Source organism: Lissotriton vulgaris, chromosome 2_1 (genome assembly GCF_964263255.1).
Source record: "Lissotriton vulgaris chromosome 2_1, aLisVul1.2, whole genome shotgun sequence".
NCBI lineage: Eukaryota > Metazoa > Chordata > Amphibia > Caudata > Salamandridae > Lissotriton > Lissotriton vulgaris.
This window is the reverse complement of record NC_141687.1, coordinates 21,035,895-21,059,739: the sequence shown is the minus strand read 5'-3', so window position 1 is coordinate 21,059,739 and position 23,845 is coordinate 21,035,895. Positions and strand designations below refer to the sequence as shown.

General features: G+C 57.2%; 1 protein-coding gene across 1 annotated transcript in view; it reads right to left on the bottom strand.

Annotated features, from left to right (window-relative positions):
- Positions 1–23,845, bottom strand: part of OBSL1 (obscurin like cytoskeletal adaptor 1) — a 548,309-nt gene that overhangs the window by 403,575 nt on the left and 120,889 nt on the right. The window contains exon 3 of the mRNA XM_086954344.1: positions 2,025–2,294. Within this exon, the coding sequence (XP_086810470.1) occupies positions 2,025–2,294 (270 nt within the window). The remainder of the gene's footprint in view (positions 1–2,024; positions 2,295–23,845) is intronic.

Sequence of the window (23,845 nt, the reverse complement as noted above, 5' to 3'; positions counted from 1 at the left end):
GGGCGTAGACGGGCTTACCTTTGGCGCACCTTCGGCGCGAATTGGGTGCGACCGCTGCGCGTTAACGCTGCGCGCAAATGCATCTGTCATATATGGATGGTGGGGGGGGGGAGGGGCGAGGGAGGCTCAGCTGGGAGGCGGGGCGGGCTCAAGAGGACGGGCTTCTACTCAAAACAACAATAACAGGTACAAAATGGCAGTGGAGGGGAAAGCAGAGCACCGGGGATTATCGCGCTATCAATTTCAAAGGCACTGTAGCAAGTTTAGCGCACAGAAAGCGAAGCAGCAATCACGTGGCACTTTTAAAGCCAAAAGCAGCACAACGATACCAGCTCTAGGCAGGAGCCTGGGGAGCGACCGCTCAGCACAGCAGCGATGAGGTGGTCACAGCGCTTCCAGGTGCGGGAGCGCTGTATGTAGTCAGTGGGAGGGAGGCTCAGCTGGGAGGCGGGGCGGGCTCAAAAGGACGGGCTTCTACTCAAAACAACAATAACAGGTACAAAATGGCAGCGGAGGGGAAAGCAGAGCGCCGGGGATTATCGCGCTATCAATTTCAAAGGCACTGTAGCAACTTTAGCGCACAGAAAGCGAAGCAGCAATCACGTGGCACTTTTAAAGCCAAAAGCAGCACAACGATACCAGCTCTAGGCAGGAGCCTGGGGAGCGACCGCTCAGCACAGCAGCGACACTACACTACACTTGTTGTAGTGTAGTTGTAGTGTAGCCCCAATAGTACCCTGTCATGCAGGACCTATGACGTTTACGTGGGGTCTGGTGGCAGACTGACTCTGTACACCCCCGGCACATATATCAGCCTATGGTTTGGAGTAGCTAGCTCGCAGTGCCACTAGACTCTCCTATTATCAGAGAGATTAGTTTCTGGCAACCTAAGAACACAATAACCTCAGACGTGTGGAATCAATATATTACTTTTCACCCAGGCATTCGTGCTTGCTTGTTTTTGCTTCAGAGAGATACACAGAAGAAACATTTGAGCGTGTTAACAATGAGAATTTATTGTACCGTAGTTCTTCTCATGTAAAATAAGTGTGCCGTTATGACTGTAACACAGTGGCAGACATATTGAACCAGCAGTTCATTGAATAAAAAGGAATAGTATTGTTCTACCATTTTGCAACAGTCGTGAACATATACATGAATATAAAATGCATTCATGAAATAAAGTGGGTACTCCTAAGACGCCTGACTAGATGTACCTAAGTGTACCTAGCATGTGAGTAGGTGCAATATAGCCTAAGAGCCAAGAATCCCTCTAGGCTTTAGTTGAACCCCCATACCTGAATAGTGAGAGTAAGGGACTTAATCCCGGACTTGAGCTGGACACCCCGCAAGGGATCGTCAGACCACTCTCCGCTGGAGCGATGGCATGTCGGATCCACAGCGTCTCTGGTCAGTGTGTCGGCCTTGAAGTCTCAGTTCCCTCCTGCCTCCTGATAGCAAGAGGTGCTGTATTTATACAGTCTATGTACGTGTGTTCCCATTGTTCAGTATGAGGATGACGTTGGGGATTAAACCTTGTGCATCGATGGGAGAAGTGAAGTGCACCCCCTGGAGAGTGTACTCATCAATTATTCATATGTGCTAAGGATAACGTCTTAGCAATATAGATTGGGAAAAACCCACCCTCTGCATGGAACTAGGTGAAAGGTTTAGTCCATATAAGGCGGTATGTCTGTATAAGGCATTCTGTCCTTATTTGGAGTTCTTTCCTAATAAGGCCCGTTCATATGAAATAACGGGAGCTGATGTAGGGAAAGTATACGATGTTCCCTAGACCTACATTAGGGTACCGATATGAAATATACACTGTGACCTACTCTACATTGCTTCACCCTCATCCCTTCATCTGATGCAGGTGAGTGAGCGCTCACCTGTGACCTCCACCTCCATATTGATTCACCCTCACCTCTTCATCTCACGGAGGAGATAGAGCGCTCACCAGTGAATGCTACCTCTGTGATGCTCCGCGCTCCTCCTTTCACCTTTGGTCAGCGAGCACTCACCTGTGACCGCCACCTCGGCGATGCTCCGCGCTCCTCCTTTCATCTCGCACAAGTAGATGCCGTCGTCATCTATGCGTGTGTCCCGGATGGTGAGGCGGCGGACAGTGCCCTGCTCCTCCATCAGGTACTTGAGGCTGGGCTGCAGCCTCTGGTCCTCCAGGTACCAGGCTGTGGGCATGAGCTCCGAGGGCACCTGGCACTCCAGCACGGCCTCCGTCCGCTCCGCCACCTCCACGTCCTCCAGCTGGCTGAGGAACTTCACCCGGGGCTCTGTGGGAGGGAGAGAGTTTGTGGGTGAGAGAGGGCTGAGGAGCAGAGGGGAGAGAGGTGAGGGACAGCGAGGGCTGAGGAGCAGAGGGGAGAGAGAGTGAGGGCGAGAGAGGGCTGAGGAGCAGAGGGGAGAGAGTGTGAGGGTGAGAGAGGGCTGAGGAGCAGAGGGGAGAGAGAGTGAGGGGGAGAGAGGGCTGAGGAGCAGAGAGGAGAGAGGTGAGGGTCGGAGAGGTCCGAGGAGCAAAGGGGAGAGAGAGTGAGGGGGCGAGAGAGGGCTGAGGAGCAGAGGGGAGAGAGTGTGAGGGCGAGAGAGGGCTGAGAAGCAGAAGGGAGAGAGTGTGAGGGTGAGAGAGGGCTGAGGAGCAAGGGGTGGGAGAGAGGTGAGGGTCAGAGGCTCAGGGGCAGAGGGGAGAGAGTGTGAGGGTCAGAGAGGGCTGAGGAGCAGAGGGGAGAGAGAGGAGGGTCAGAGGGCTGAGGAGCAGGGGGACGGAGAGGTGAGGGTCAGAGGGCTCAGGGGAAGAGGGGAGAGAAGTGAGGGCCAGGGAGGGCTGAGGAGAAGAGGGGAGAGAGGGGAGGGTCATAGAGGCCTGAGGAGCAGAGGGGAGAGAGGTGAGGGCCAAGGAGGGCTGAGGAGCAAAGGGGAGAGAGGTGAGGGTCAGAGAGGGCTCAGGAGCAGAGAGGAGAGAGGTGAGGGTAAGAGAGGGTTGCGGAGCAGAGAGGGCAGAGGTGAGGGTCAGAGAGGGCTGAGGAGCAGAGGGGAGAGAGTGTGAGGGTGAGAGAGGGCTGAAGAGCAGAGGGGAGAGAGTGTGAGGGTGAGAGAGGGCTGAGGAGCAGAGGGGAGAGAGGTGAGGGTAAGAGAGGGTTGCGGAGCAGAGGGGGCAGAGGTGAGGGTCAGAGAGGGCTGAGGAGCAGAGGGGAGAGAGGGAAGGGTTAGAGGGCTCAGGAGAAGAGGAAAGAGAGAGGGGAGGGTCAGAGGGTTCGGGAGTAGAGATGAGAGAAGTGAGGGTGAGAGAGGGTTGAGGAGCAGAGGGGGAGAGTGGGAGAGGGGAGCGTTAGAGAGGGCTGAGGAGCAGAGGGGAGAGAGGTGATGGTGAGAGAGAGATGAGGAGCAGATGGGAGAGTGGTGAGGGTCAAAGCGGGCTCAGGAGCAGAGGGGAGAGGATACACTCACGGTTGATTAACCAACCTACCATAGGCAGGGCTGGGCACACACACCTGCTCAGCACCAGGATACTCTTGAGGTGATAGTGCACTTTACCAATACACTTACCACACCATACCATACCACACCATAACAAAATATAATATAATACATGACATAACATATTCTCAACAGTTATAGCAGAGTCAGAGGGCCAAGGGAGCTGAGGCGGAGCCCTGAAAGGTGAGTCAGAGAGTTCTGGGAGCTGAAGAAAGACAAGTGAACGGCAGCAGGTTTTAACCTGCCAGGAATTGACTATTTCCAAATCTGGCAATGGCCACAGCATGACCATTGGCTCCCATTGGCTTCCACTGGCTTCCATTGGCTTCCATTGGTTTCCATTGGTTTCTATTGGCTTCCATTGGCTTCCATTGGTTTCCATTGGCTTCCATTGGCTTCCATTGGTTTCAATTGGTTTCAATTGGCTTCCATTGGTTTCAATTGGCTTCCATTGGTTTCCATTGGCTTCCATTGGCTCCCACTGGCTTCCATTGGCCAGGATCTTAGGGTTAATCCCTGCCCTTCAAGCACCAGACACATCATCCTATGAGAACATCCCATATCACCACCACCCACATTGTCACTACTATTCATAAGCCACATGTCCATCCCTACTCTGCGCTGCACGCTGCATCAGCGAGCAGCGTTTCCACCAGACAGCACAACACCACAACATATACCACCTCCCACCACTCTACACCACATACCCCAGAACATATCCACAACCCATACTTCACTTACCTCCACTCCATCACAAAGACACAAGCATCAGTCCTGAGTTAGAACAAACTATGAAGGTAGATCCTCTCTACATTCAAGAAACGGATGAGCCCCCTAGAATTAGTGCCGCCCCCGTAACTCAGACACAAAAGTAGAGCAGCTCAGACACGACAGAGCAGTGCAACCCTTGTAAGACACCATCACAGCAGCTTACGAGAGGGCATCGGTCAAGCCGTTCATCAAAGGTCTGTCCGCGGGCCATGAGTGACCGACAAATCCACCACAACCAACATGGACCAGGTGGAGGGTCTAAAGACCACCAGACAGCCCCAAGAGAGACAGCTCAGAGCCCACTCACCTCCCACAGCGCTTTGGCTCGCAGGTTCTGTGCACGCCCGCCTCTGGCTCGGGATCTGTGACCCAGTATCCCATCTTGCACAGGGATGAGGGTCAGTGCACCAGTAAGCCCAGAGGGTGAATCTTCATTGCATATCTTTCTGCCCCAGGTCCACCTTATACGTCATGGCAGGACAAATGATCAAAAGCCAACAGCCCCCCGCCCTCCCCCCCTTACAGGCACCTCCGCCCAACCAGTGAAAAAGCTGTCCCAGCTCACTTTGAATTTAAAAAACCTCATGGGCTGGTCAAAGAAGGCCTATCTGAGGAATGATCTTGAGTTTCCATGATGGGTGCCCATCACTCACGACTGATCGCCGAAGAAAGAAGAAAAATCCAGAGAAGCTGAGGCGGACGCGACAGCATCGGAGGACGTCAGAGGATGGTGACTGCCCAATGTACGGGAATACCGGCAAGGTTTGTGAGTAAGTGAATGGTGAATGGAAATTGATCGGCTGTGGATATCAATGGAAAGCAAAAAAGAAATGCGACTTGTGCACTGAGCTGATCATGAGGCAGAGATAATAATAAAAATCTAAGCTGATTAAAAAACGAATAAACTAAACTCGGGTTAATCTCAACAGAGAGCAAATGCAATTACTTAAAGCTAAAAGACTGAAGGGGGATAAAGAATTGTTTCAGAAGCCAGACTGCAAGTAAAACTGCAACTACACAATGTAAAAGTGCAACACAAATGCTCTCAAACAATTCTACAACATGAAGAAAACATCAAAATGAAAGAAATGAAGAGATGGAGGGATGTTTCTTCATTGAAAACACACAGTGATGTGAAGAGACTGCCCGGGGGCTAAAAGGTAGACACTGTGCAGCCACCAAGGTACAGGTGCAGAGATGCTGCAGGAGTGAGTGAACCAAGCACCAAGGTACAGGCGCAGAGATGCTGCAGGAGTGAGTGAACCAAGCACCAAGGTACAGGCGCAGGGATGCTGCAGGAGTGAGGGAACCAAGCACCGAGGTACAGGCGCAGAGATACTGCAGGAGTGAGTGAACCAAGCACCGAGGTACAGGCGCAGAGATGCTGCAGGAGTGAGTGAACCAAGCACCAAGGTACAGGCGCGGAGATGCTGCAGGAGTGAGGGAACCAAGCACCGAGGTACAGGCGCAGAGATGCTGCAGGAGTGAGTGAACCAAGCACCAAGGTACAGGCGCAGGGATGCTGCAGGAGTGAGGGAACCAAGCACCAAGGTACAGGCGCAGGGATGCTGCAGGAGTGAGGGAACCAAGCACCGAGGTACAGGCGCAGAGATGCTGCAGGAGTGAGTGAACCAAGCACCAAGGTACAGGCGCAGAGATGCTGCAGGAGTGAGGGAACCAAGCACCAAGGTACAGGCGCGGAGATGCTGCAGGAGTGAGTGAACCAAGCACCAAGGTACAGGCGCAGAGATGCTGCAGGAGTGAGTGAACCAAGCACCAAGGTACAGGCGCAGAGATGCTGCAGGAGTGAGGGAACCAAGCACCGAGGTACAGGCGCAGAGATACTGCAGGAGTGAGTGAACCAAGCACCGAGGTACAGGCGCAGAGATGCTGCAGGAGTGAGGGAACCAAGCACCAAGGTACAGGCGCAGAGATGCTGCAGGAGTGAGTGAACCAAGCACCAAGGTACAGGCGCGGAGATGCTGCAGGAGTGAGGGAACCAAGCACCGAGGTACAGGCGCAGAGATACTGCAGGAGTGAGTGAACCAAGCACCAAGGTACAGGCGCAGAGATGCTGCAGGAGTGAGTGAACCAAGCACCAAGGTACAGGCGCGGAGATGCTGCAGGAGTGAGGGAACCAAGCACCAAGGTACAGGCGCGGAGATGCTGCAGGAGTGAGGGAACCAAGGTACAGGCGCAGAGATGCTGCAGGAGTGAGTGAACCAAGCACCAAGGTACAGGCGCGGAGATGCTGCAGGAGTGAGGGAACCAAGCACCGAGGTACAGGCGCAGGGATGCTGCAGGAGTGAGGGAACCAAGCACCAAGGTACAGGCGCAGGGATGCTGCAGGAGTGAGTGAACCAAGCACCAAGGTACAGGCGCAGAGATACTGCAGGAGTGAGGGAACCAAGGTACAGGCGCAGGGATGCTGCAGGAGTGAGGGAACCAAGCACCAAGGTACAGGCGCAGAGATGCTGCAGGAGTGAGTGAACCAAGCACCAAGGTACAGGCGCAGAGATACTGCAGGAGTGAGTGAACCAAGCACCAAGGTACAGGCGCAGAGATACTGCAGGAGTGAGGGAACCAAGGTACAGGCGCAGGGATGCTGCAGGAGTGAGGGAACCAAGCACCAAGGTACAGGCGCAGAGATGCTGCAGGAGTGAGTGAACCAAGCACCAAGGTACAGGCGCGGAGATGCTGCAGGAGTGAGGGAACCAAGCACCAAGGTACAGGCGCGGAGATGCTGCAGGAGTGAGGGAACCAAGCACCAAGGTACAGGCGCGGAGATGCTGCAGGAGTGAGGGAACCAAGGTACAGGCGCAGAGATGCTGCAGGAGTGAGGGAACCAAGCACCAAGGTACAGGCGCAGGGATGCTGCAGGAGTGAGGGAACCAAGCACCGAGGTACAGGCGCAGAGATGCTGCAGGAGTGAGGGAACCAAGCACCAAGGTACAGGCGCAGGGATGCTGCAGGAGTGAGGGAACCAAGCACCGAGGTACAGGCGCAGAGATGCTGCAGGAGTGAGGGAACCAAGCACCAAGGTACAGGCGCAGGGATGCTGCAGGAGTGAGGGAACCAAGCACCAAGGTACAGGCGCGGAGATACTGCAGGAGTGAGTGAACCAAGCACCAAGGTACAGGCGCAGAGATGCTGCAGGAGTGAGTGAACCAAGCACCAAGGTACAGGCGCAGAGATGCTGCAGGAGTGAGGGAACCAAGCACCAAGGTACAGGCGCAGGGATGCTGCAGGAGTGAGTGAACCAAGCACCGAGGTACAGGCGCAGAGATGCTGCAGGAGTGAGTGAACCAAGCACCAAGGTACAGGCGCAGAGATGCTGCAGGAGTGAGGGAACCAAGCACCAAGGTACAGGCGCAGGGATGCTGCAGGAGTGAGGGAACCAAGCACCAAGGTACAGGCGCGGAGATGCTGCAGGAGTGAGGGAACCAAGCACCAAGGTACAGGCGCAGGGATGCTGCAGGAGTGAGTGAACCAAGCACCAAGGTACAGGCGCAGAGATGCTGCAGGAGTGAGTGAACCAAGCACCAAGGTACAGGCGCAGGGATGCTGCAGGAGTGAGGGAACCAAGCACCAAGGTACAGGCGCGGAGATGCTGCAGGAGTGAGGGAACCAAGCACCAAGGTACAGGCGCAGGGATGCTGCAGGAGTGAGGGAACCAAGCACCAAGGTACAGGCTCAGAGATGCTGCAGGAGTGAGGGAACCAAGCACCAAGGTACAGGCGCAGGGATGCTGCAGGAGTGAGGGAACCAAGCACCAAGGTACAGGCTCAGAGATGCTGCAGGAGTGAGGGAACCAAGCACCAAGGTACAGGCGCAGGGATGCTGCAGGAGTGAGGGAACCAAGCACCAAGGTACAGGCGCAGGGATGCTGCAGGAGTGAGGGAACCAAGCACCAAGGTACAGGCGCAGAGATGCTGCAGGAGTGAGGGAACCAAGCACCAAGGTACAGGCGCAGGGATGCTGCAGGAGTGAGTGAACCAAGCACCGAGGTACAGGCGCAGAGATGCTGCAGGAGTGAGTGAACCAAGCACCAAGGTACAGGCTCAGAGATGCTGCAGGAGTGAGTGAACCAAGCACCGAGGTACAGGCGCAGAGATGCTGCAGGAGTGAGTGAACCAAGCACCAAGGTACAGGCGCAGGGATGCTGCAGGAGTGAGGGAACCAAGCACCAAGGTACAGGCGCAGGGATGCTGCAGCAGTGAGGGAACCAAGCACCAAGGTACAGGCGCAGAGATGCTGCAGGAGTGAGTGAACCAAGCACCAAGGTACAGGCGCAGAGATGCTGCAGGAGTGAGTGAACCAAGCACCAAGGTACAGGCGCGGAGATGCTGCAGGAGTGAGGGAACCAAGCACCAAGGTACAGGCTCAGAGATGCTGCAGGAGTGTGTGAACCAAGCACCAAGGTACAGGCGCAGGGATGCTGCAGGAGTGTGTGAACCAAGCACCAAGGTACAGGCTCAGAGATGCTGCAGGAGTGAGGGAACCAAGCACCAAGGTACAGGCGCAGAGATGCTGCAGGAGTGAGTAAAGCCAGCACCAAGGTACAGGCGCGGAGATGCTGCAGGAGTGAGGGAACCAAGCACCAAGGTACAGGCGCAGGGATGCTGCAGGAGTGAGGGAACCAAGCACCAAGGTACAGGCTCAGAGATGCTGCAGGAGTGAGGGAACCAAGCACCAAGGTACAGGCGCGGAGATGCTGCAGGAGTGAGTGAACCAAGCACCAAGGTACAGGCGCGGAGATGCTGCAGGAGTGAGTGAACCAAGCACCAAGGTACAGGCGCGGAGATGCTGCAGGAGTGAGGGAACCAAGCACCAAGGTACAGGCGCAGGGATGCTGCAGGAGTGAGTGAACCAAGCACCAAGGTACAGGCGCAGAGATGCTGCAGGAGTGAGTGAACCAAGCACCAAGGTACAGGCGCAGGGATGCTGCAGGAGTGAGTGAACCAAGCACCAAGGTACAGGCGCGGAGATGCTGCAGGAGTGAGGGAACCAAGCACCAAGGTACAGGCGCAGGGATGCTGCAGGAGTGAGGGAACCAAGCACCAAGGTACAGGCTCAGAGATGCTGCAGGAGTGAGGGAACCAAGCACCAAGGTACAGGCGCAGGGATGCTGCAGGAGTGAGGGAACCAAGCACCAAGGTACAGGCTCAGAGATGCTGCAGGAGTGAGGGAACCAAGCACCAAGGTACAGGCGCAGGGATGCTGCAGGAGTGAGGGAACCAAGCACCAAGGTACTGGCGCAGGGATGCTGCAGGAGTGAGGGAACCAAGCACCAAGGTACAGGCGCAGAGATGCTGCAGGAGTGAGGGAACCAAGCACCAAGGTACAGGCACAGAGATGCTGCAGGAGTGAGGGAACCAAGCACCAAGGTACAGGCGCAGGGATGCTGCAGGAGTGAGGGAACCAAGCACCAAGGTACAGGCGCAGAGATGCTGCAGGAGTGAGGGAACCAAGCACCGGGGTACAGGCGCAGAGATGCTGCAGGAGTGAGTGAACCAAGCACCGAGGTACAGGCGCAGAGATGCTGCAGGAGTGAGGGAACCAAGCACCAAGGTACAGGCGCAGGGATGCTGCAGGAGTGAGTGAACCAAGCACCGAGGTACAGGCGCAGAGATGCTGCAGGAGTGAGTGAACCAAGCACCAAGGTACAGGCTCAGAGATGCTGCAGGAGTGAGTGAACCAAGCACCGAGGTACAGGCGCAGAGATGCTGCAGGAGTGAGTGAACCAAGCACCAAGGTACAGGCGCAGGGATGCTGCAGGAGTGAGGGAACCAAGCACCAAGGTACAGGCGCAGGGATGCTGCAGCAGTGAGGGAACCAAGCACCAAGGTACAGGCGCAGAGATGCTGCAGGAGTGAGTGAACCAAGCACCAAGGTACAGGCGCAGAGATGCTGCAGGAGTGAGTGAACCAAGCACCAAGGTACAGGCGCGGAGATGCTGCAGGAGTGAGGGAACCAAGCACCAAGGTACAGGCTCAGAGATGCTGCAGGAGTGAGGGAACCAAGCACCAAGGTACAGGCGCAGGGATGCTGCAGGAGTGTGTGAACCAAGCACCAAGGTACAGGCGCAGAGATGCTGCAGGAGTGAGGGAACCAAGCACCAAGGTACAGGCGCAGGGATGCTGCAGGAGTGAGGGAACCAAGCACCAAGGTACAGGCGCAGGGATGCTGCAGGAGTGAGTGAACCAAGCACCAAGGTACAGGCGCAGAGATACTGCAGGAGTGAGGGAACCAAGGTACAGGCGCAGGGATGCTGCAGGAGTGAGGGAACCAAGCACCAAGGTACAGGCGCAGAGATGCTGCAGGAGTGAGTGAACCAAGCACCAAGGTACAGGCGCAGAGATACTGCAGGAGTGAGTGAACCAAGCACCAAGGTACAGGCGCAGAGATACTGCAGGAGTGAGGGAACCAAGGTACAGGCGCAGGGATGCTGCAGGAGTGAGGGAACCAAGCACCAAGGTACAGGCGCAGAGATGCTGCAGGAGTGAGTGAACCAAGCACCAAGGTACAGGCGCGGAGATGCTGCAGGAGTGAGGGAACCAAGCACCAAGGTACAGGCGCAGAGAGGCTGCAGGAGTGAGGGAACCAAGCACCAAGGTACAGGCGCGGAGATGCTGCAGGAGTGAGGGAACCAAGCACCAAGGTACAGGCGCGGAGATGCTGCAGGAGTGAGGGAACCAAGCACCAAGGTACAGGGATGCTGCAGGAGTGAGTGAACAAAGCACCGGGGTACAGGCGCAGAGATGCTGCAGGAGTGAGTGAACCAAGCACCGAGGTACAGGCGCGGAGATGCTGCAGGAGTGAGGGAACCAAGCACCAAGGTACAGGCGCGGAGATGCTGCAGGAGTGAGGGAACCAAGCACCAAGGTACAGGCACAGGGATGCTGCAGGAGTGAGGGAACCAAGCACCAAGGTACAGGCGCAGGGATGCTGCAGGAGTGAGTGAACCAAGCACCGAGGTACAGGCGCAGAGATGCTGCAGGAGTGAGTGAACCAAGCACCGAGGTACAGGCGCAGGGATGCTGCAGGAGTGAGGGAACCAAGCACCAAGGTACAGGCACAGGGATGCTGCAGGAGTGAGTGAACCAAGGTACAGGCGCAGAGATGCTGCAGGAGTGAGTGAACCAAGCACCAAGGTACAGGCGCAGAGATACTGCAGGAGTGAGTGAACCAAGCACCAAGGTACAGGCGCAGAGATGCTGCAGGAGTGAGTGAACCAAGCACCAAGGTACAGGCGCGGAGATGCTGCAGGAGTGAGGGAACCAAGCACCAAGGTACAGGCGCGGAGATGCTGCAGGAGTGAGGGAACCAAGCACCAAGGTACAGGCGCGGAGATGCTGCAGGAGTGAGTGAACCAAGCACCGGGGTACAGGCGCAGAGATGCTGCAGGAGTGAGTGAACCAAGCACCGAGGTACAGGCGCAGAGATGCTGCAGGAGTGAGTGAACCAAGCACCAAGGTACAGGCGCGGAGATGCTGCAGGAGTGAGGGAACCAAGCACCAACGTACAGGCGCGGAGATGCTGCAGGAGTGAGGGAACCAAGCACCAAGGTACAGGCACAGGGATGCTGCAGGAGTGAGTGAACCAAGGTACAGGCGCAGAGATGCTGCAGGAGTGAGTGAACCAAGCACCAAGGTACAGGCGCAGAGATACTGCAGGAGTGAGTGAACCAAGCACCAAGGTACAGGCGCGGAGATGCTGCAGGAGTGAGGGAACCAAGCACCAAGGTACAGGCGCAGAGAGGCTGCAGGAGTGAGTGAACCAAGCACCAAGGTACAGGCGCGGAGATGCTGCAGGAGTGAGGGAACCAAGCACCAAGGTACAGGCGCAGAGAGGCTGCAGGAGTGAGGGAACCAAGCACCAAGGTACAGGCGCGGAGATGCTGCAGGAGTGAGGGAACCAAGCACCAAGGTACAGGAGCAGAGATGCTGCAGGAGTGAGTGAACCAAGCACCAAGGTACAGGCGCAGAGATGCTGCAGGAGTGAGTGAACCAAGCACCAAGGTACAGGCGCAGAGATGCTGCAGGAGTGAGGGAACCAAGCACCAAGGTACAGGCGCAGGGATGCTGCAGGAGTGAGTGAACCAAGCACCGAGGTACAGGCGCAGAGATGCTGCAGGAGTGAGTGAACCAAGCACCAAGGTACAGGCGCAGAGATGCTGCAGGAGTGAGGGAACCAAGCACCAAGGTACAGGCTCAGAGATGCTGCAGGAGTGAGTGAACCAAGCACCGGGGTACAGGCGCAGAGATGCTGCAGGAGTGAGTGAACCAAGCACCAAGGTACAGGCGCAGAGATGCTGCAGGAGTGAGGGAACCAAGCACCAAGGTACAGGCGCAGAGATGCTGCAGGAGTGAGTGAACCAAGCACCGAGGTACAGGCGCAGAGATGCTGCAGGAGTGAGTGAACCAAGCACCAAGGTACAGGCGCGGAGATGCTGCAGGAGTGAGGGAACCAAGCACCAAGGTACAGGCGCGGAGATGCTGCAGGAGTGAGGGAACCAAGCACCAAGGTACAGGCACAGGGATGCTGCAGGAGTGAGTGAACCAAGGTACAGGCGCAGAGATGCTGCAGGAGTGAGTGAACCAAGCACCAAGGTACAGGCGCAGAGATACTGCAGGAGTGAGTGAACCAAGCACCAAGGTACAGGCGCAGAGATACTGCAGGAGTGAGGGAACCAAGGTACAGGCGCAGGGATGCTGCAGGAGTGAGGGAACCAAGCACCAAGGTACAGGCTCAGAGATGCTGCAGGAGTGAGGGAACCAAGCACCAAGGTACAGGCGCAGGGATGCTGCAGGAGTGAGGGAACCAAGCACCAAGGTACAGGCGCGGAGATGCTGCAGGAGTGAGGGAACCAAGCACCAAGGTACAGGCGCAGGGATGCTGCAGGAGTGAGTAAAGCAAGCACCGAGGTACAGGCGCAGAGATGCTGCAGGAGTGAGTGAACCAAGCACCAAGGTACAGGCGCAGAGATGCTGCAGGAGTGAGTGAACCAAGCACCAAGGTACAGGCGCAGGGATGCTGCAGGAGTGAGGGAACCAAGCACCAAGGTACAGGCGCAGAGATGCTGCAGGAGTGAGTGAACCAAGCACCAAGGTACAGGCGCGGAGATGCTGCAGGAGTGAGGGAACCAAGCACCAAGGTACAGGCGCAGAGAGGCTGCAGGAGTGAGGGAACCAAGCACCAAGGTACAGGCGCGGAGATGCTGCAGGAGTGAGGGAACCAAGCACCAAGGTACAGGCGCAGAGATGCTGCAGGAGTGAGTGAACCAAGCACCGAGGTACAGGCGCAGAGATGCTGCAGGAGTGAGTGAACCAAGCACCAAGGTACAGGCGCGGAGATGCTGCAGGAGTGAGGGAACCAAGCACCAAGGTACAGGCGCAGAGATGCTGCAGGAGTGTGTGAACCAAGCACCAAGGTACAGGCGCGGAGATGCTGCAGGAGTGAGGGAACCAAGCACCAAGGTACAGGCACAGGGATGCTGCAGGAGTGAGTGAACCAAGCACCAAGGTACAGGCGCAGGGATGCTGCAGGAGTGAGGGAACCAAGCACCGAGGTACAGGCGCAGAGATGCTGCAGGAGTGAGTGAACCAAGCACCAAGGTACAGGCGCAGAGATGCTGCAGGAGTGAGTGAACCAAGCACCAAGGTACAGGCGCAGAGATGCTGCAGGAGTGAGGGAACCAAGCACCAAGGTACAGGCGCAGGGATGCTGCAGGAGTGAGTGAACCAAGCACCGAGGTACAGGCGCAGAGATGCTGCAGGAGTGAGTAAAGCAAGCACCGAGGTACAGGCGCAGAGATGCTGCAGGAGTGAGTAAAGCCAGCACCAAGGTACAGGCGCAGGGATGCTGCAGGAGTAAGGGAACCAAGCACCAAGGTACAGGCGCAGAGATGCTGCAGGAGTGAGTGAACCAAGCACCAAGGTACAGGCGCGGAGATGCTGCAGGAGTGAGGGAACCAAGCACCAAGGTACAGGCGCAGAGAGGCTGCAGGAGTGAGGGAACCAAGCACCAAGGTACAGGCGCGGAGATGCTGCAGGAGTGAGGGAACCAAGCACCAAGGTACAGGCGCAGAGATGCTGCAGGAGTGAGTGAACCAAGCACCAAGGTACAGGCGCAGAGATGCTGCAGGAGTGAGTGAACCAAGGTACAGGTGCAGGGATGCTGCAGGAGTGAGTGAACCAAGCACCAAGGTACAGGCGCAGAGATGCTGCAGGAGTGAGTGAACCAAGGTACAGGCGCAGAGATGCTGCAGGAGTGAGTGAACCAAGGTACAGGCGCAGAGATGCTGCAGGAGTGAGTGAACCAAGCACCAAGGTACAGGCGCGGAGATGCTGCAGGAGTGAGGGAACCAAGCACCGAGGTACAGGCGCAGAGATGCTGCAGGAGTGAGTGAACCAAGCACCAAGGTACAGGCGCAGAGATGCTGCAGGAGTGAGGGAACCAAGCACCAAGGTACAGGCGCGGAGATGCTGCAGGAGTGAGTGAACCAAGCACCGGGGTACAGGCGCAGAGATGCTGCAGGAGTGAGTGAACCAAGCACCGAGGTACAGGCGCAGAGATGCTGCAGGAGTGAGTGAACCAAGCACCAAGGTACAGGCGCGGAGATGCTGCAGGAGTGAGTGAACCAAGCACCGGGGTACAGGCGCAGAGATGCTGCAGGAGTGAGTGAACCAAGCACCGAGGTACAGGCGCAGAGATGCTGCAGGAGTGAGTGAACCAAGCACCAAGGTACAGGCGCAGAGATGCTGCAGGAGTGAGGGAACCAAGCACCAAGGTACAGACGCGGAGATGCTGCAGGAGTGAGTGAACCAAGCACCAAGGTACAGGCGCAGAGATGCTGCAGGAGTGAGTGAACCAAGCACCAAGGTACAGGCGCAGAGATGCTGCAGGAGTGAGGGAACCAAGCACCAAGGTACAGGCGCGGAGATGCTGCAGGAGTGAGGGAACCAAGCACCAAGGTACAGGCGCAGAGATGCTGCAGGAGTGAGTGAACCAAGCACCAAGGTACAGGCGCAGAGATGCTGCAGGAGTGAGTGAACCAAGGTACAGGTGCAGGGATGCTGCAGGAGTGAGTGAACCAAGCACCAAGGTACAGGCGCAGAGATGCTGCAGGAGTGAGTGAACCAAGGTACAGGCGCAGAGATGCTGCAGGAGTGAGTGAACCAAGGTACAGGCGCGGAGATGCTGCAGGAGTGAGGGAACCAAGCACCAAGGTACAGGCGCAGAGATACTGCAGTAGTGAGTGAACCAAGCACCAAGGTACAGGCGCAGAGATGCTGCAGGAGTGAGTGAACCAAGCACCAAGGTACAGGCGCAGAGATGCTGCAGGAGTGAGGGAACCAAGCACCAAGGTACAGGCGCAGGGATGCTGCAGGAGTGAGTGAACCAAGCACCGAGGTACAGGCGCAGAGATGCTGCAGGAGTGAGTGAACCAAGCACCAAGGTACAGGCGCAGAGATGCTGCAGGAGTGAGGGAACCAAGCACCAAGGTACAGGCGCAGAGATGCTGCAGGAGTGAGGGAACCAAGCACCAAGGTACAGGCGCGGAGATGCTGCAGGAGTGAGTGAACCAAGCACCGGGGTACAGGCGCAGAGATGCTGCAGGAGTGAGTGAACCAAGCACCGAGGTACAGGCGCAGAGATGCTGCAGGAGTGAGTGAACCAAGCACCAAGGTACAGGCGCGGAGATGCTGCAGGAGTGAGGGAACCAAGCACCAAGGTACAGGCACGGAGATGCTGCAGGAGTGAGGGAACCAAGCACCAAGGTACAGGCACAGGGATGCTGCAGGAGTGAGTGAACCAAGGTACAGGCGCAGAGATGCTGCAGGAGTGAGTGAACCAAGCACCAAGGTACAGGCGCAGAGATACTGCAGGAGTGAGTGAACCAAGCACCAAGGTACAGGCGCAGGGATGCTGCAGGAGTGAGGGAACCAAGCACCAAGGTACAGGCTCAGAGATGCTGCAGGAGTGAGTGAACCAAGCACCAAGGTACAGGCGCGGAGATGCTGCAGGAGTGAGTGAACCAAGCACCAAGGTACAGGCGCGGAGATGCTGCAGGAGTGAGTGAACCAAGCACCAAGGTACAGGCGCAGAGATGCTGCAGGAGTGAGGGAACCAAGCACCAAGGTACAGGCGCAGGGATGCTGCAGGAGTGAGTGAACCAAGCACCGAGGTACAGGCGCAGAGATGCTGCAGGAGTGAGTGAACCAAGCACCAAGGTACAGGCGCAGGGATGCTGCAGGAGTGAGGGAACCAAGCACCAAGGTACAGGCGCAGGGATGCTGCAGGAGTGAGGGAACCAAGCACCAAGGTACAGGCGCAGGGATGCTGCAGGAGTGAGGGAACCAAGCACCAAGGTACAGGCGCAGGGATGCTGCAGGAGTGAGGGAACCAAGCACCGAGGTACAGGCGCAGAGATGCTGCAGGAGTGAGGGAACCAAGCACCAAGGTACAGGCGCAGGGATGCTGCAGGAGTGAGGGAACCAAGCACCAAGGTACAGGCGCGGAGATGCTGCAGGAGTGAGGGAACCAAGCACCAAGGTACAGGCGCAGGGATGCTGCAGGAGTGAGGGAACCAAGCACCGAGGTACAGGCGCAGAGATGCTGCAGGAGTGAGTGAACCAAGCACCAAGGTACAGGCGCAGAGATGCTGCAGGAGTGAGTGAACCAAGCACCAAGGTACAGGCGCAGGGATGCTGCAGGAGTGAGGGAACCAAGCACCAAGGTACAGGCGCAGAGATGCTGCAGGAGTGAGTGAACCAAGCACCAAGGTACAGGCGCGGAGATGCTGCAGGAGTGAGGGAACCAAGCACCAAGGTACAGGCGCAGAGAGGCTGCAGGAGTGAGGGAACCAAGCACCAAGGTACAGGCGCGGAGATGCTGCAGGAGTGAGGGAACCAAGCACCAAGGTACAGGCGCAGAGATGCTGCAGGAGTGAGTGAACCAAGCACCAAGGTACAGGCGCAGAGATGCTGCAGGAGTGAGTGAACCAAGCACCAAGGTACAGGCGCAGAGATGCTGCAGGAGTGAGTGAACCAAGCACCAAGGTACAGGCGCAGAGATGCTGCAGGAGTGAGTGAACCAAGCACCAAGGTACAGGCGCAGGGATGCTGCAGGAGTGAGTGAACCAAGCACCAAGGTACAGGCGCAGAGATGCTGCAGGAGTGAGGGAACCAAGCACCAAGGTACAGGCGCGGAGATGCTGCAGGAGTGTGTGAACCAAGCACCAAGGTACAGGCGCGGAGATGCTGCAGGAGTGAGGGAACCAAGCACCAAGGTACAGGCGCAGAGATGCTGCAGGAGTGAGGGAACCAAGCACCAAGGTACAGGCACAGGGATGCTGCAGGAGTGAGTGAACCAAGGTACAGGTGCAGGGATGCTGCAGGAGTGAGTGAACCAAGCACCAAGGTACAGGCGCAGAGAGGCTGCAGGAGTGAGGGAACCAAGCACCAAGGTACAGGCGCGGAGATGCTGCAGGAGTGAGGGAACCAAGCACCAAGGTACAGGCGCAGAGATGCTGCAGGAGTGAGTGAACCAAGCACCAAGGTACAGGCGCAGGGATGCTGCAGGAGTGAGTGAACCAAGCACCGAGGTACAGGCGCAGAGATGCTGCAGGAGTGAGTAAAGCAAGCACCGAGGTACAGGCGCAGAGATGCTGCAGGAGTGAGTAAAGCCAGCACCAAGGTACAGGCGCAGGGATGCTGCAGGAGTGAGGGAACCAAGCACCAAGGTACAGGCGCAGGGATGCTGCAGGAGTGAGTAAAGCAAGCACCGAGGTACAGGCGCGGAGATGCTGCAGGAGTGAGGGAACCAAGCACCAAGGTACAGGCGCGGAGATGCTGCAGGAGTGAGGGAACCAAGCACCAAGGTACAGGCGCGGAGATGCTGCAGGAGTGAGGGAACCAAGCACCAAGGTACAGGCACAGGGATGCTGCAGGAGTGAGTGAACCAAGGTACAGGCGCAGAGATGCTGCAGGAGTGAGTGAACCAAGCACCAAGGTACAGGCGCAGAGATACTGCAGGAGTGAGTGAACCAAGCACCAAGGTACAGGCGCAGAGATACTGCAGGAGTGAGGGAACCAAGGTACAGGCGCAGGGATGCTGCAGGAGTGAGGGAACCAAGCACCAAGGTACAGGCTCAGAGATGCTGCAGGAGTGAGGGAACCAAGCACCAAGGTACAGGCGCAGGGATGCTGCAGGAGTGAGGGAACCAAGCACCAAGGTACAGGCGCGGAGATGCTGCAGGAGTGAGGGAACCAAGCACCAAGGTACAGGCGCAGGGATGCTGCAGGAGTGAGTAAAGCAAGCACCGAGGTACAGGCGCAGAGATGCTGCAGGAGTGAGTGAACCAAGCACCAAGGTACAGGCGCAGAGATGCTGCAGGAGTGAGTGAACCAAGCACCAAGGTACAGGCGCAGGGATGCTGCAGGAGTGAGGGAACCAAGCACCAAGGTACAGGCGCAGAGATGCTGCAGGAGTGAGTGAACCAAGCACCAAGGTACAGGCGCAGAGATGCTGCAGGAGTGAGGGAACCAAGCACCAAGGTACAGGCGCCGAGAGGCTGCAGGAGTGAGGGAACCAAGCACCAAGGTACAGGCGCGGAGATGCTGCAGGAGTGAGGGAACCAAGCACCAAGGTACAGGCGCAGAGATGCTGCAGGAGTGAGTGAACCAAGCACCAAGGTACAGGCACAGGGATGCTGCAGGAGTGAGGGAACCAAGCACCAAGGTACAGGCGCAGAGATGCTGCAGGAGTGAGTGAACCAAGCACCAAGGTACAGGCGCAGGGATGCTGCAGGAGTGAGTGAACCAAGGTACAGGCGCAGGGATGCTGCAGGAGTGAGTGAACCAAGCACCGAGGTACAGGCGCAGAGATGCTGCAGGAGTGAGTGAACCAAGCACCAAGGTACAGGCGCGGAGATGCTGCAGGAGTGAGGGAACCAAGCACCAAGGTACAGGCGCGGAGATGCTGCAGGAGTGAGGGAACCAAGCACCGAGGTACAGGCGCAGAGATGCTGCAGGAGTGAGTGAACCAAGCACCAAGGTACAGGCTCAGAGATGCTGCAGGAGTGAGGGAACCAAGCACCGAGGTACAGGCGCAGGGATGCTGCAGGAGTGAGGGAACCAAGCACCAAGGTACAGGCGCGGAGATGCTGCAGGAGTGAGTGAACCAAGGTACAGGCGCGGAGATGCTGCAGGAGTGAGGGAACCAAGCACCAAGGTACAGGCGCAGAGATACTGCAGGAGTGAGTGAACCAAGGTACAGGCGCGGAGATGCTGCAGGAGTGAGGGAACCAAGCACCAAGGTACAGGCGCAGAGATACTGCAGGAGTGAGTGAACCAAGCACCAAGGTACAGGCGCAGAGATACTGCAGGAGTGAGTGAACCAAGCACCAAGGTACAGGCGCAGAGATGCTGCAGGAGTGAGTGAACCAAGCACCAAGGTACAGGCGCAGAGATGCTGCAGGAGTGAGTGAACCAAGCACCAAGGTACAGGCGCAGAGATGCTGCAGGAGTGAGTGAACCAAGCACCAAGGTACAGGCGCAGAGATGCTGCAGGAGTGAGTGAACCAAGCACCAAGGTACAGGCGCAGGGATGCTGCAGGAGTGAGGGAACCAAGCACCAAGGTACAGGCGCAGAGATGCTGCAGGAGTGAGTGAACCAAGCACCAAGGTACAGGCGCGGAGATGCTGCAGGAGTGAGGGAACCAAGCACCAAGGTACAGGCGCGGAGATGCTGCAGGAGTGAGGGAACCAAGCACCAAGGTACAGGCACAGGGATGCTGCAGGAGTGAGGGAACCAAGCACCAAGGTACAGGCGCAGAGATGCTGCAGGAGTGAGTGAACCAAGCACCAAGGTACAGGCGCGGAGATGCTGCAGGAGTGAGTGAACCAAGCACCAAGGTTCAGGCGCAGAGATGCTGCAGGAGTGAGTAAAGCCAGCACCAAGGTACAGGCGCAGAGATGCTGCAGGAGTGTGTGAACCAAGTACCAAGGTACAGGCGCGGAGATGCTGCAGGAGTGAGTGAACCAAGCACCAAGGTACAGGCGCAGAGATGCTGCAGGAGTGAGTGAACCAAGCACCAAGGTACAGGCGCAGAGATGCTGCAGGAGTGAGGGAACCAAGCACCAAGGTACAGGCGCGGAGATGCTGCAGGAGTGAGGAAACCAAGCACCAAGGTACAGGCGCAGAGATGCTGCAGGAGTGAGTGAACCAAGCACCAAGGTACAGGCGCAGAGATGCTGCAGGAGTGAGTGAACCAAGGTACAGGTGCAGGGATGCTGCAGGAGTGAGTGAACCAAGCACCAAGGTACAGGCGCAGAGATGCTGCAGGAGTGAGTGAACCAAGGTACAGGCGCAGAGATGCTGCAGGAGTGAGTGAACCAAGGTACAGGCGCGGAGATGCTGCAGGAGTGAGGGAACCAAGCACCAAGGTACAGGCGCAGAGATACTGCAGGAGTGAGTGAACCAAGCACCAAGGTACAGGCGCAGAGATGCTGCAGGAGTGAGTGAACCAAGCACCAAGGTACAGGCGCAGAGATGCTGCAGGAGTGAGTGAACCAAGGTACAGGTGCAGGGATGCTGCAGGAGTGAGTGAACCAAGCACCAAGGTACAGGCGCAGAGATGCTGCAGGAGTGAGTGAACCAAGCACCAAGGTACAGGCGCGGAGATGCTGCAGGAGTGAGTGAACCAAGCACCGGGGTACAGGCGCAGGGATGCTGCAGGAGTGAGTGAACCAAGCACCAAGGTACAGGCGCAGAGATGCTGCAGGAGTGAGTGAACCAAGCACCAAGGTACAGGCGCAGAGATGCTGCAGGAGTGAGTGAACCAAGGTACAGGTGCAGGGATGCTGCAGGAGTGAGTGAACCAAGCACCAAGGTACAGGCGCAGAGATGCTGCAGGAGTGAGTGAACCAAGCACCAAGGTACAGGCGCAGAGATGCTGCAGGAGTGAGGGAACCAAGCACCAAGGTACAGGCGCAGGGATGCTGCAGGAGTGAGTGAACCAAGCACCGAGGTACAGGCGCAGAGATGCTGCAGGAGTGAGTAAAGCAAGCACCGAGGTACAGGCGCAGAGATGCTGCAGGAGTGAGTAAAGCCAGCACCAAGGTACAGGCGCAGGGATGCTGCAGGAGTGAGGGAACCAAGCACCAAGGTACAGGCGCAGAGATGCTGCAGGAGTGAGTGAACCAAGCACCAAGGTACAGGCGCGGAGATGCTGCAGGAGTGAGGGAACCAAGCACCAAGGTACAGGCGCAGAGATGCTGCAGGAGTGAGGGAACCAAGCACCAAGGTACAGGCGCGGAGATGCTGCAGGAGTGAGGGAACCAAGCACCAAGGTACAGGCGCGGAGATGCTGCAGGAGTGAGGGAACCAAGCACCAAGGTACAGGCGCGGAGATGCTGCAGGAGTGAGGGAACCAAGCACCAAGGTACAGGCGCAGAGATGCTGCAGGAGTGAGTGAACCAAGCACCAAGGTACAGGCGCAGAGATGCTGCAGGAGTGAGTGAACCAAGCACCAAGGTACAGGCGCAGGGATGCTGCAGGAGTGAGGGAACCAAGCACCAAGGTACAGGCGCAGAGATGCTGCAGGAGTGAGTGAACCAAGCACCAAGGTACAGGCGCAGAGATGCTGCAGGAGTGAGGGAACCAAGCACCAAGGTACAGGCGCAGAGAGGCTGCAGGAGTGAGGGAACCAAGCACCAAGGTACAGGCGCGGAGATGCTGCAGGAGTGAGTGAACCAAGCACCAAGGTACAGGCGCAGAGATGCTGCAGGAGTGAGGGAACCAAGCACCAAGGTACAGGCGCAGGGATGCTGCAGGAGTGAGTGAACCAAGCACCGAGGTACAGGCGCAGAGATGCTGCAGGAGTGAGTGAACCAAGCACCAAGGTACAGGCGCAGAGATGCTGCAGGAGTGAGTGAACCAAGCACCAAGGTGCAGGCGCAGAGATGCTGCAGGAGTGAGTGAACCAAGCACCAAGGTACAGGCTCAGAGATGCTGCAGGAGTGAGGGAACCAAGTACCAAGGTACAGGCGCAGAGATGCTGCAGGAGTGAGTGAACCAAGCACCGAGGTACAGGCGCGGAGATGCTGCAGGAGTGAGGGAACCAAGCACCAAGGTACAGGCGCGGAGATGCTGCAGGAGTGAGTGAACCAAGCACCAAGGTACAGGCGCGGAGATACTGCAGGAGTGAGTGAACCAAGCACCAAGGTACAGGCGCAGAGATGCTGCAGGAGTGAGTGAACCAAGCACCAAGGTACAGGCGCAGGGATGCTGCAGGAGTGAGTGAACCAAGGTACAGGCGCAGAGATGCTGCAGGAGTGAGGGAACCAAGCACCAAGGTACAGGCGCAGGGATGCTGCAGGAGTGAGTGAACCAAGCACCGAGGTACAGGCGCAGAGATGCTGCAGGAGTGAGTGAACCAAGCACCAAGGTACAGGCGCAGAGATGCTGCAGGAGTGAGTGAACCAAGCACCAAGGTACAGGCGCAGAGATGCTGCAGGAGTGAGGGAACCAAGCACCAAGGTACAGGCGCGGAGATGCTGCAGGAGTGAGGGAACCAAGCACCAAGGTACAGGCGCAGAGATGCTGCAGGAGTGAGTGAACCAAGCACCAAGGTACAGGCGCAGAGATGCTGCAGGAGTGAGTGAACCAAGGTACAGGTGCAGGGATGCTGCAGGAGTGAGTGAACCAAGCACCAAGGTACAGGCGCAGAGATGCTGCAGGAGTGAGTGAACCAAGGTACAGGCGCAGAGATGCTGCAGGAGTGAGTGAACCAAGGTACAGGCGCGGAGATGCTGCAGGAGTGAGGGAACCAAGCACCAAGGTACAGGCGCAGAGATACTGCAGGAGTGAGGGAACCAAGCACCGAGGTACAGGCGCAGAGATGCTGCAGGAGTGAGTGAACCAAGCACCAAGGTACAGGCTCAGAGATGCTGCAGGAGTGAGGGAACCAAGCACCGAGGTACAGGCGCAGGGATGCTGCAGGAGTGAGGGAACCAAGCACCAAGGTACAGGCGCGGAGATGCTGCAGGAGTGAGTGAACCAAGGTACAGGCGCGGAGATGCTGCAGGAGTGAGGGAACCAAGCACCAAGGTACAGGCGCAGAGATGCTGCAGGAGTGAGTGAACCAAGCACCAAGGTACAGGCGCAGAGATACTGCAGGAGTGAGTGAACCAAGCACCAAGGTACAGGCGCGGAGATGCTGCAGGAGTGAGGGAACCAAGCACCAAGGTACAGGCGCAGAGATGCTGCAGGAGTGAGGGAACCAAGCACCAAGGTACAGGCGCAGAGAGGCTGCAGGAGTGAGTGAACCAAGCACCAAGGTACAGGCGCGGAGATGCTGCAGGAGTGAGGGAACCAAGCACCAAGGTACAGGCGCAGAGAGGCTGCAGGAGTGAGGGAACCAAGCACCAAGGTACAGGCGCGGAGATGCTGCAGGAGTGAGGGAACCAAGCACCAAGGTACAGGAGCAGAGATGCTGCAGGAGTGAGTGAACCAAGCACCAAGGTACAGGCGCAGAGATGCTGCAGGAGTGAGTGAACCAAGCACCAAGGTA